A 12,152-nucleotide genomic window follows, 5' to 3' on the forward strand; every position below is an offset into this window, starting at 1 on the left:
ACCCTATAAAAGAGGCACTCATCAGTATGCAAAGGCAACCTTATTTAGTCGTATGCTATTTGTCCTTATATTCCATATTATATTCTACAGTTTAGTAATCCATTTACATTAATAGGCTACTCTCTATAAATCTTGCCTTCTTACATTGTAAAATTTTCATTTCTCAGGCTACTGCACATATTGGTAGTATCTATCTGTAACATGTCCTTTGTTAAATCAAAACCTCTTGTATTTTCTAGCTGTCTGCTAAGATAAGGCTTTCAAAGTTGTGGGCTAGATTCTCGGACAAATGATCTGTTTTGTCATGAATTTATTTACCTGACTAATAGCCTTAACAAATTGTTCCCTGGAACAGTAATTACTACATTTCTTTGCGAAAGTTATTACTGAATTCCAAATTGTGCTATTATATGTGGCGAGCAGCCATCAGTTACCACAAACAGAAAAAAATCTCTATCCTTTGTGAAATAAAATCATGTTCCCAGTTCTGTCAGGGACAGAGACTAGATATCTTATTCTGGTGGCTTGACTTGTTTGTAGATGCTAGTTTGCTGCTCTAAGGGCACTGCAGATAATACAACACAGTGAGCAGGCATTTTCATTAACAAAAGATTTTCAAAAATGCAGACTGAAGGTTTTGCAAGATGGACTTTTTCCACGGACATGAAGCAGACTAGCAGCAAAAACTTCCTAAGAAGAAAGAATGTCTTTCTCTCCTGTTGCTTCAGTTTGTGAAGAAATTGTTCAGAGTTTAAACATAATTAAAAACACCTGAATATCAAATAATGAACCTGGGTTTTAAAATCTATTCATGTTAATGCTAATGACCAATTTATCATCCTTTTTCTTCTTCAATAGAATGAGTGTGGTAAATATTTCTGTGCCACAGTGAAGTACAGAAATCAGGAGAAATTAATGTCCATAAGTCAGGCTGCTTATCGGAGTGAGAGAGACAAACAAGCTGCAAAGAAAAACAGGCTAAGACTTGTATTTCCCAGCAACAATGTCAGGAATTAAAGCTTCTCATATATCTCAGACTGTAGGAAGCTTGTTTGACTGGAGATCAGCCTTTGTTGTCATTGTCCTCTTCTGCAGCTGAAAAAATGTAGCAGCATCCCTTTATTTTTGTCCTTTGGCTGGCAGGGAAAAAAATTACAGCTTCAGAAAACATTGGATAAAGGCCGATGAGAGTGCATGGTGGTGATTCTTGGGGTTTTTTTGTGGTGATGAGCTTTAGGGAAACTGTCTAGCCAGTGTTTTCTCTGGTGACATTCTCAGGTGGAATGAATGAACACTAGGCACATACCTGGAATCCACCCTCAGCATGCGGTGTTAATTCATAAAATCATCTTAGTCACTGTTGTGCAGAAATATTTACTGCACTCATTCTATTGAAAAAGAAAAAGAATGATTAAATGGTCATTAGTATTAATAGGTTTTAAAATCCAGGTTCATTATTTGATATTCAGGGGGTTTAATTTAAATCACAGTGTCTTTAGGTAAGAAGAGAGAACATGGTGGCAGGGGGAGTCACTTGGGAATATGGCCTAAATTGCATAATTATTAATAAAGTCCTAAATTTTGTTTTTACAATAGCAGATTATGTTTCCCAACTTTATTATAATCCCCATTTTAAGGTAACACAGTTGAATAACTTTCTCGTGTTATAGGGAGTAGAGGAAAAAAAAGTACTTATCAAAGAAAAGTCCTAAGTCTTTGAGTTTGTTTATCCATGGTCCCTCGTGCCATCTCTGCCTGTCTTTGTTGCTGAGATGCAAGACTTCTCCCAGGGAAAACTTGTCTCTTAGACACTTACAACTGGACCTTGTGTTTATGTGCAAATGTCGAGTATCTCAGGAGGTGGATCCCACCACCTCATTGCTGAAGTTAGTGACACATCTGGTGTGAGAAATTTGCGTTTTTTCAGGGTTGTTAGTGGCGATGGAGCAAATGGCAGTGGTATTACTTGCCGAGCAGAAGTAACAAGGTACCATGGCTTAGATTTCTTTGGTCATTAAGAAGTATAAGGTTTTTTTAGGGAAGGAGAGTAGAAAAGATGTGTAGACAGGCAGACACACACATATGTAAATCAAGTTCTTATTTGCCTGTTCCCAGTCAGTACAATTTCCAGTGTTTTAAAAAAATTGTATGAAGTTTGTTGGGATTATCTGGGTTGTGATCTGGCACATTATTTCCTGTCATGCCTTTATACTGCATACATTTCTGATTAACTCCCTGGGAGGCAGAGAGTTCTTTTTTCCCTAAATTTGAATAGTGTAATTAAGGCACGTGATTCAGATGTTCAGATAAGACTGAATGCATATTTTCTCTAGATTTACAGAATGTGAGTATGAGGACTTGCAAGTAACATTTTTAATTTGGCTAGGCATGAAAATACACTTAATTATCCATCCTTTTAGAAAGCTAGCAAAAATCAGGGGAGGGAAATGGAACTAGAAGTATGTTCAACTGCTTTGCACTCAAGATGTGGATCAAAGCATCTGTGAATTCAGGTGCCTGGCCCATGTGGTCTCTTTTATTGTCCCATTATCACCTAGAATTGCCAGGGTCTGTCATAGAAACGTATCATGAACCAGTCGGAGAAATTATAATATTATGAATGTATAATTAATAGTTGATAATTACCAAATCTTTAAAAATTGTAACAGTAGGGAAAGATCTGAATCTCAATGTGCCTGAGGAGGGATTAAGGACGTCATTGTTTTCTTGGCTACATGCAGCACGAAGAAATTTGCTAAGTGCTAAAATGAACATAGGAAATAACCCTTGTTCAAGGTCAGAATTTAGGGGAAGGTGTAAGGTACTGTAAGCTCCTCACTCTCACATTTTTTCTGTGCAACTTGACTTTTTCTTCATCCCATGAGCTTATGGCCACAGGGCCCTTCAGTCTGCCCTTCCTAACATTGGGATCACAGCCATATTAATCTCTGCCAAACTATATGCTGAAGTAGAAGTATTTTTGGCCTTTATTTTTTTCCTTTCCTTACATTAAAAAGTGGGAGGAAAAGCATCTAAATCTGTTTTATTAACCAACAAGAACAAGCTGGTCATGCACTGAGGAGAGAATATTCACAGCAACACGCTGATAAGCAATAAGGGAGGTTTGGATGTAACTCCACACCAGCAAAGCTTACCAGTTTTATTACTGTTATATTAATTTTGTGCTTTTAGAGAGTTCATCTCTGAAACTGGATTTTATCCAAATCTGCTATGAATTTGACTTAAATATCACATTCATATAAAACAAGTTCTGATGCAGAATCATAGAATCATCTAGGTTGGAAAGGACCCTGGAGATCATCTAGTCCAACCGTTTGCCTGGCACAGTTCCCACCTACAGCATATCCTTAAGCTCTAAAGAGACCCTACTCTTGAACACCTCCAGGGATGGGGACTCTACCACCTCCCGGGGCAGCCCATTCCAACGCCCAACAGCCCCTTCTGGAAAGAAATGCTTCCTAATATCTAGTCTGAACTTTCCCTCGTGCAACTTGAGGCCACTCCCTCTTATCCTGTCGCTTTCTGCTAGGCTAAAGAGGCTCATCCCCAGCTCCCTGAAGCTTCCTTTCAGGGAGTTGTAGAGGGCGATGAGGTCTCCCCTCAGCCTCCTCTTCTCCAGACTGAACCCCCCCAGTTCCCTCAACCACTCCCCATCAGACCTGTGCTCCAGACCCTGCACCAGCTCCGTTGCCCTTCTCTGGACACGCTCGAGGCATTCAATGTCCTTTTTGGAGAGAGGGGCCCAAAACTGAACACAGGAATTAAGGTGCAGCCTCACCAGTGCTGAGTACAGGGGTAAGATCCCTTCCCTGTCCCTGCTGGCCACGCTGGTGCTGACACAAGCCAGGATGCCATTGGCCTTCTTGGCCCCCTGGGCACACTGCTGGCTCCTGTTCAGCCGGCTGTCAATCAACCCCCCCAGGACCCTCTCTGGCTGGCAGCTCTCCAGCCACTCCTCCCCAAGCCTGTAGCGCTGCTGGGGGTTGTTGTGGCCCAAGGGCAGCCCCCGGCATTTGCCCTTATGGTAACTCCCCCAGTTGGCCTCAGCCCATGGCTCCAGCCTGCCCAGGTCTCTCTGCAGAGCCTCCCTACCCTCGAGCAGATCAACACTCCCACCCAATTGGGTGTCATCTGCAAACTGACTGAGGGTGCACTCGATCCCCTCGTCTAGATATCAGTAAAGATGTTAAATGATGCATCTGTTTGTGTTCTGATTTACTACAGTTTCTTTCCAGTGTTTAAGCAGGTACCTTTTATTACACGCTATATGCAGGCTCTTGGGTCAGGGATGAATGTATAACTCCCTTTTCCCTTTCTAGTATTTGCCTATCCTTCTTTCAAGGTACAGTTGTTTTACTCTGTCTTTTACAGTGTGATTGTCTGCTGTCACTGAAGCAGTGACTTCACATAAATCCTCCTCTTGCATGCTTGACTCTACTTGTGTTTCTGTTCAGGTTTCATTGATTTCATCGTGGAACCCACTTTTACTGTGCTGACTGATATGACCGAGAAGATTGTGACTCCGCTCATCGATGAAGCTTCCCGCTCTGGCATGTCTGGGTTCAGGCGTTCCAGGTGATTAACCACACACCCTCTCCCTTCACTCTGCACATGCTGCCATTGCACCCAACTCTCCTGGTTTCCCCCCGACAGCATATGTCTTCTGTGTGGCTTAAAGCCCTGTATCCACATTGCCAATACCACAGCTCACCTTCTGACATGACTTTCACAGAATCATCTTGGTTGGAAAATTGAATATCCTCCAGTCCAACCATGAACCTCACACTGACCGTTCTCAACTCCCCCAGATCCCTCAGCGCTGGGTCAACCCGACTCTTAAACTTCTCCAGGGATGGGGACTCCACCACTGCCCTGGGCAGCCCATTCCAACACCCAACAGCCCCTTCTGGAAAGAAATGCTTCCTAAGAGCCAGTCTAAACCTTCCCTTTGTTGCAGGGGAGGGCAGATGGGGAGGCTAGCATGAACCTGAGCCATACCTACAAAGGCAATGATCACAAATGGTTGTAGCCATGCAGTCAGGTGAACTTTAGTGCTCTCTCAGTCACTAATGTCAAAGAGAAGGTAGAATGAGTTGGGAGGCACTCATTTCTTCATGTCTAGAAGTATAAATGGGATTGAAATACAAAAGACTATAAGCATACTTTAGTAACAGTATTTAGGGTTACACAAATGTGTGAAGTACAACCCAGAATCCACCTGGAATTTGAGCGTAAGGAATCTTGGCCAATTCAACCTGCTCTGCTGTTTTAAAGAAACTACTTTTAGTAGTTTCATAGACAGGGCATGTCTTGAGATTCCAATGCCACATGGCTAGTGCTCCCTAGAGTAGGTCTACCAAGTCAGGATTCCCTCTCCCCAAAGTGACTTCCTATGTCTGTTATCTTGCTTCCTTGGTTAAAACATGCACGATGAAGTGTCGATCCTTGAAAGGCAACTGTAGGGTCTGTAGCTGAAATGAGTTCCTGATTTCAGCCTCAGCTGAGATCACCAAGCCCTGGATGGAGGTTGGCCTCATGTCCTGTGCCTAATGGCTCCCATTGGTGAATTTTAGGAGGCTTCCCTTTTGACATATTTGATTTCAAATTGTCTGACTCTCCAATGAATATTTAGGGACTGAAGATGTACAACAAAGGTAATGGCGACACTGTGGGATTCTATTTCTTAGGGACTACGGATAACAAAAAATAAACAGGGAAAAGCTGCCCTTTATTTCTAATACTGGCTCATGTTGTGCTGCTTGCTTTAACATGGTTGCCCTGGGGTGAGGGAGAGGGAGGGGAGGATGATGGATTCATGCTTAGTTTTTGGTTTTCCTGGTTGACTCTGTTAAGTTATCTAGACTTACATTCATTATTTCTTCTTATCTGTATTTGGGTGTATGCAATACTGATTTCTTCTGTGTTTTGTGATCTTGTGTCCCAGTCTGAATAGCATTAGTCCCTCCGAAGTTAAAAGATCAAGTGTCAAGAGCACTGGGTCCGAAGGAAGTGCCTCACTCAACTGCTCCATACTCACTGTGGACTTCAAATGTTTTAAAGCCACCTGGACGGAGGTGGTGCAGCAGAACCGGGAGAAGTGGAAAGCACAAGCCACCAAAGGTAACAGCCAGGCTTCTTAATGAAAGAATAAAAATTCTTCTGACCTCTTCAAGCTCTTCTTCAATTATTTTCCAAGTAAGCACTGTTAGTTGGAAAGAATCTGCTTTTCAAGGTCAGCAACCTACACTGAGTTCAGAAATACAGGAATATTCTGACTCATCTGTGCCTGATACTCTTCCTATGTGTGTACATAGTGAAGAAGATGTGGACAGTGGGAGGAAAAAAAAATTGTAAGGGAGGTCCCCTGAAGTCATGAGTCGAACTCAGGGTGCTGCAAAAATAGCTGGAACAGCATTTCTAGAGATAGGTTATCAACTGTTAACTGGAAGAGGTATGGATGATAGTTCAGGGGAGAAGGACAGGGTATTCTGGGTTAACAGCTGGTTTCATATTTCTAGTGATAACTTGGATAATGACTTGGAAACTATGCTGCAAATGCACGTGATGTCATCTATTTGGGAGGGAGTGCAGATATTTCAGAAGAGTGTGAGGGCTGTGTTGGTTGCAAGTTGACCAGGGTTCAATATTGTCTTGATATTGGAAAAAAACCAAACCAAACCAAAACAAAAACAACAAAGCACAAAAACCCTAAACCAAGAAAAAAACAACCCAGACCTTGCTTCTAAGACCTCTCTGGCATGTCTTTCTAGCAGTAACAAGGCCCCCAGAGCCGTGCTTTGTCCAGTTTTGGCCACTGCAGTTCAGCAAACATATGGACCAGTTGCAGACATACAGAGTACAGCAATGCAAATGATGATACCTGTTGTTTTTAGCTGAGAGCAGTTTTCTGAAGACTACTACAGCAGCAAAATAAGGGAACTATTTTTTTATCCAGAGGAGAAAAATTTGGCAAGTGATTATAAACTGATAAAAGTTAGACATTAGCAGATCTCTATTGTTGGAGATCTTTTGGAACTAACCAGAGCCATCTGTTGAAAGCCATTTAGGTATAACTGCCCCTTGCCTCTAGGGTCTGGATGATTGCCCAAGGTCTCTTTGAGCCCTTGGATGATTTAGATTAGCTTTGGAACCAAAAAAGGAGGAATGTATCACTGATTTTTTTTTTCCTTCATGAAACTGACATGTAATTTGTTCTCTGAGCTCAATGCTTGTTGCTCAAACCCTTATTTAATGGATTTTTTGTATTTCATGGAAATGGAAGGAGTTCGATTTTAATGTATTATGTGGCCTTGGCTTCAGGGCTGATGGAAGGTTTGGCTTAGTTCTCCTATTTGCCAGAGCAGATTGTTCCTTTCCAACTGAAAGGCCTGTCTAAGGGTGCAGGCAAGCACGCCTTATTATTCAAATTAAATTTTCTTTTGTGATTAAAACTTGCCATTCATGAAAAATGTTTCTAGGCATTCCATGAAAATGAAAAGAAAAATATAATTCAAAATCTGCTTGTTTGCCGGGAGCTTTATTTAGCGCTTTTTTTTTTTTTTTTTTTTTTTTTTTTTTTTTTTAAAAAAAAAAAAAAAAAAAGGTATTTACTAGTTCTTTGTGGCCCAAACAAATTAAAGCTAACCAAACAAGCAAAGCATTTAACATGGTCAGTGTCTGACAGTATAGGAGTGTTGAGTGAATGAAGCCAATACAGTTAACTAGTTTTAAGGATTTGATTTCAACATGTACCATACATATTTACTCATCTACTCATCTACTAGATAAAAATCCTATATGCAAGAGAGACCTGTTGGGAAATAAATAAAATCTATTCTAGATTTCACCTAAAACAAATTGTAATAAACCAGATTGTAATACGTTCTGGATATTTAATTTTTAAATGTGCTTTATACCTACTTGCAGTGACTGCTTTGCATAAAGACATTTTTCTAAACGTGCACACGTAAATGTCCAGTTATGATTCAAGTGGATGTGCGTACAACGCTTCACTAATGCTGCTGCTGGTAATGTTTATTGATGCAGTATTTCATATCCATTCTTTACAGAGTATCCTGATGTTAAATGTTTGGTTGTTCATACTTTAGCTGGAGAGCAACATGTTTATTTTTATTTTATTTTTAATTGCCTCATACAAAAATCCTGACTACCTGAGAGTAGTCTATAAGAAGAATTAGTTGATCAGTTGAAAGCAGAGAGCTCACCAGTCTGCATTATTAGACACCTAGCTTGAGTAGGTCATTTTATCTTTACCTTTATGACAACCTTTAGCAACCTAAAGTTGATTTACTTTATTTTTTTTGCCAAACTTCATCACCAATAACTTGGATCAGGCCCTGGTTTATGGGTCAAAGATTCAGAAAGCAGTCTCGGCTTCTGTTCATCTGAATTCATTGACTTTCTGTGTTTCTGGGTATATTTAGTAGTACAAGCATCCATATTTTTTTTCTCTTGAAAGATTTATACAGACATGTGGTTCAGCATACCTTTGTATGGGCAGGGAACTAAGGAACTGTTTTGGACTCCAGAGCTCTTACATCAAAACCTTTGCTCTGCTGCTGTCTTGCAGCAAGTCTCTGCACCCCCCTCCATCTGCCTCACCTGTCTTAGCCATATGCAGCAGGGCCTGCCACACAGCAGGGGTTTAAATTGTTGACCCCTGTCAAACTGATGTCTTGCAATGCATCAATAAAAATAAGAATTATTAAAAGAAGATGGATAAAGCATTTAACTGTTGACAACAAATAGCAACTGGGGATCAAAAGGGAAGAAAACCCATCTGTTATTACTAGTACTAGTACTACTACTACTACTACTACTACTATTATTATTATTATTACTAAATTATTTGTAGAATACTGTATTTATTTTGGTAATGGTATTGTTCCTAGAAGCATCAGTCAGCTGTTTTTATCCCGAGTGTGGTATTTATAGAAAATTTCTTGGACTGTGTGAGCAAAGTAAGTGGGTTTATTACCAATCTCTTTTTGCTTAAAGGATCATCATTAAATAGCTACAAATTAAAAAAAAAATAAATAAACAAACACCGTGATGTGCAAAGCATCATTTATATAAATTATTTTATGACACTAATTTTGACAAGAGGCATTCCTCCAACAGTGCTGTAGCAAGCCCCAGTCTCCTGAGCTGAATTTCTCTCCTGTGGTTCAGGTGCAAAATGTGGGATTTTTTTTCCAGTCCCCAAATGAGAGGAATCCTTCTGTGTACCATGAGACTCCAGGGATAATATCAACATGCGTAACTGAGCTATCTATGGAAACTACCATAGATTTCAGGAATGATTAATAAAGTGAGGGAGACTCTTATCTAATTTAATTATATTTTTGTGTGAGTCGTAATTTATTAATTTAAAAATTAATTAACTTTAGTTAGCTGCTGGCAAGAAAATATAGATTGGCATTTCTTATAAAGATGGCTTTCCCCCCTTCTCTCTTGTATCCCATTGGTACATTTTTTCTCAAAACTTCTGATTCATTCATAAGTATTTAAGCAGACAGTTAGAAATTCTTCTGTAATTTTTACTCCATGGTCAAGACCCAGCTCCTGTAAGGAACAAAACATCTTCTGTATAGATGTCGAGAATACTTCCATAGGACTGAGGTAGACTTTATTCTGTGTTTTGTAGGATCTGCTCCTCTGCTTATCAGTGTACACAGTCTTTCAGAAAACAAGAGATACTTCTGTGATTCATGCAATTGGTTGCCCACGAAGAGCTAATGAGTGGGCTGGGATATTGCTGACCAAGAAGTCTTGAATACAGGCATAGGGTGGTCACATCTGAATGATTAGACTCAGTATGGATATAGATATGCTTGAAGCTACCTAAGCTCACAGGTTCCAAATTGAGTGTGTGCTGAGCTATTCAGCTGCTTGTGCAGATTAAGTCTCCATTCATCATGGAAAATGGGGAGAAAATTGCCGAGTCTCTGCCCAGAGTCTGTGCACATCCAGACATGTTCATTAGCTCGAAGGCTGCACTGAGGGACTGTGGTTGTCTCCTGCTTCCCAGTGTGACACAGGAAGCCACACAAAGCCTTTGCAGTGAGTCTGTGGGGTGTGCTGTACCCAACCTGGGCTCAACACCTGAACCCAAAGTAATTTTCAACCCATGTGGTAAGTGTATTGCATCAGTACCTAAGGTTTGGATAAGAACAAGAGTAGTATCTTTACTGGGGGAAATTGGCTTCTGCGTGAATCTTTTTTTTTTATTTTTTCTGAATGACAGTATTTTGAGATGCTGCTGTTGTTCAGCACTCACTTTTGAATTTATACCTTTGCATATTTGTGATTGAATGTAAGACTTTTGGGGATGGAAGTGCAAGTACTAGTAGCAATATATTAGTCTGCCAAGAAAGGACAGAGCCATAAAGAAAGGATAACAGTAAGTGGAAGAGAAGAGATTAGGAGGCTGGCATTGGAAGCAACTTGGAACTAGAGAGAAAAAAAAAAAAAGTATCAAAAAACCAAGAGGTTTTATGTTCTTAGTTATATGGTACATTATGAGATAAACTGAATGTCATTTGTCTGTTCGTCGTGTGTCAAAAACGAAACAAACCTTGGCACCCCTAGAGCCTTCAACAGCTAATATCTCTTTTTAATTTGCCTTTTAAGAATTTTGAGGAACTGCATTTTCAAAGGTGAATGTTATATGATAAAAAAGGATATGCACATAATATACATTTAAGCCAACATGGAGTGTTTTTTTCAGAGTACTTTCTTGAATGTTCTCTCATGCTCTTTTTCCTTTGTCAAGTCAAATCCTACATTTACTAAGTAAATGCTGTTTGTGTGTAAAAAGCTGAAGTAGATTTAGTAGTGTGAGTTGTATTATTCTTGTCAAATTGACTGATAGTCATGATTCCTTTCCTTGTTTTCTTCTCTCTTTGCTGAGGATGCAGAAGAAAAAGCTAAGAAAGAAGCAGAGGAAAATACTCATCAGGGAACAGATGAAAAGGATGAGAAGAAGCCAGCTGAAGATGCCACAGAAGCAAAGACAGAGAACAGCAAAGAGCCAAATACTGGGGAAAAGAAAAGTTCAGATTCCAATAAGAATCATGTAAATGGGACTCGGCAAACTGGGGTGAACAAACACGAAGCCTCTCAAGGGAAGAATGCACCTAGGACAGATAAGGAAACAGACTCTCATCATGCAGTGGGAGAAGAGAAACAGCATGTCCAGTATGGTGAGTTCTCTCCTTCCGCTGAAATATAAATCCAGCCCTAAACCCAGTATTTCACCTCAGTGATGGGGGAGCCTGATGTCCTGAAAAAGGGTGTCCTGGGCCCAGAGCCTCTTCCTGGTCACTGACGTAGTCACCTGAGCATGGGAATCGGAAACTGTAAATTAACTCTCAAGTAGTGTTCTTCTGTAGAAGATGGGGTTCAGCATACCTGCTTGGGCACTTTTGGAAGAAAGGGAAAAACTACTTTTCCTCATGGAAATGAAGCAGCCTGTTATGATAAACAGGCTGAAAAGCCAAATCAACTATTTGTGGTTCAATGAACAGCTTCATTGCTTGGGCAACTGACAGGAGAAGCCAAAAGTTGGCTTATAAAATCTTTTTAAGGCCAGTTAAAGGTATCCTTGCACTGAGTCTCAGATATAAATATGTTTGGGGACAGAGGATTTTTCCCCTCTCTGTTTTTAAGAGTTACTTTACTTATGCTTCCTTTGCTCCATTTTTTATTAGGGCAGTCATGAGCCATTTTTTGAAGATTTTTTTTTTTTGACAGAAATTTTATTCCACTGTTTTAACTTGCTACAGAACTGGGTTAAAATAAGATTCACATTTTTCACCTCAAAAAGGTGAATAAAATGTTTTAAAATCGCATTAAACATTATTTTAAAAATTATTAGACCCATGAGAACAGATCAGTTGTCTCTTGGCCATTTCACTGTCCTTCCCTCCCCAGCTCCTGCTCCCTGAAGCTGTTATCAAAAAACGGCGGTAGAGGCACATGTAACTTGTCACAAACTTGTCTAGTATCAGCCAGTCCAAAACCAGCAAAAAACTCAGACTTGGAAGCATCCTCCTAGAAAAAGCCTGAGTGAGCATACAGACTTTGAAAGTCCCAAGCTCAAGCAATGA

The 12,152-nt window shown here is 40.2% G+C and overlaps 1 protein-coding gene across 6 annotated transcripts in view; it reads left to right on the plus strand.

Annotated features, from left to right (window-relative positions):
- Positions 1 to 12,152, plus strand: part of PDE1C (phosphodiesterase 1C) — a 318,823-nt gene that overhangs the window by 267,796 nt on the left and 38,875 nt on the right. For 5 of the 6 annotated variants that reach the window (XM_026844000.1, XM_026844001.1, XM_026844004.1 and 2 more), the window contains 3 exons: positions 4,476 to 4,596; positions 5,966 to 6,141; positions 10,962 to 11,246. In XM_026844000.1, coding sequence (XP_026699801.1) covers positions 4,476 to 4,596; positions 5,966 to 6,141; positions 10,962 to 11,246 — 582 coding nt within the window. Of the gene's footprint in view, positions 1 to 4,475; positions 4,597 to 5,965; positions 6,142 to 10,954; positions 11,247 to 12,152 lie in introns of those variants that run through there. The other variant, XM_026844005.1, reaches the window with a different exon arrangement.

This window comes from Athene cunicularia, assembly GCF_003259725.1.
Source record: "Athene cunicularia isolate RWA chromosome 2 unlocalized genomic scaffold, athCun1 chr2_part2, whole genome shotgun sequence".
NCBI lineage: Eukaryota > Metazoa > Chordata > Aves > Strigiformes > Strigidae > Athene > Athene cunicularia.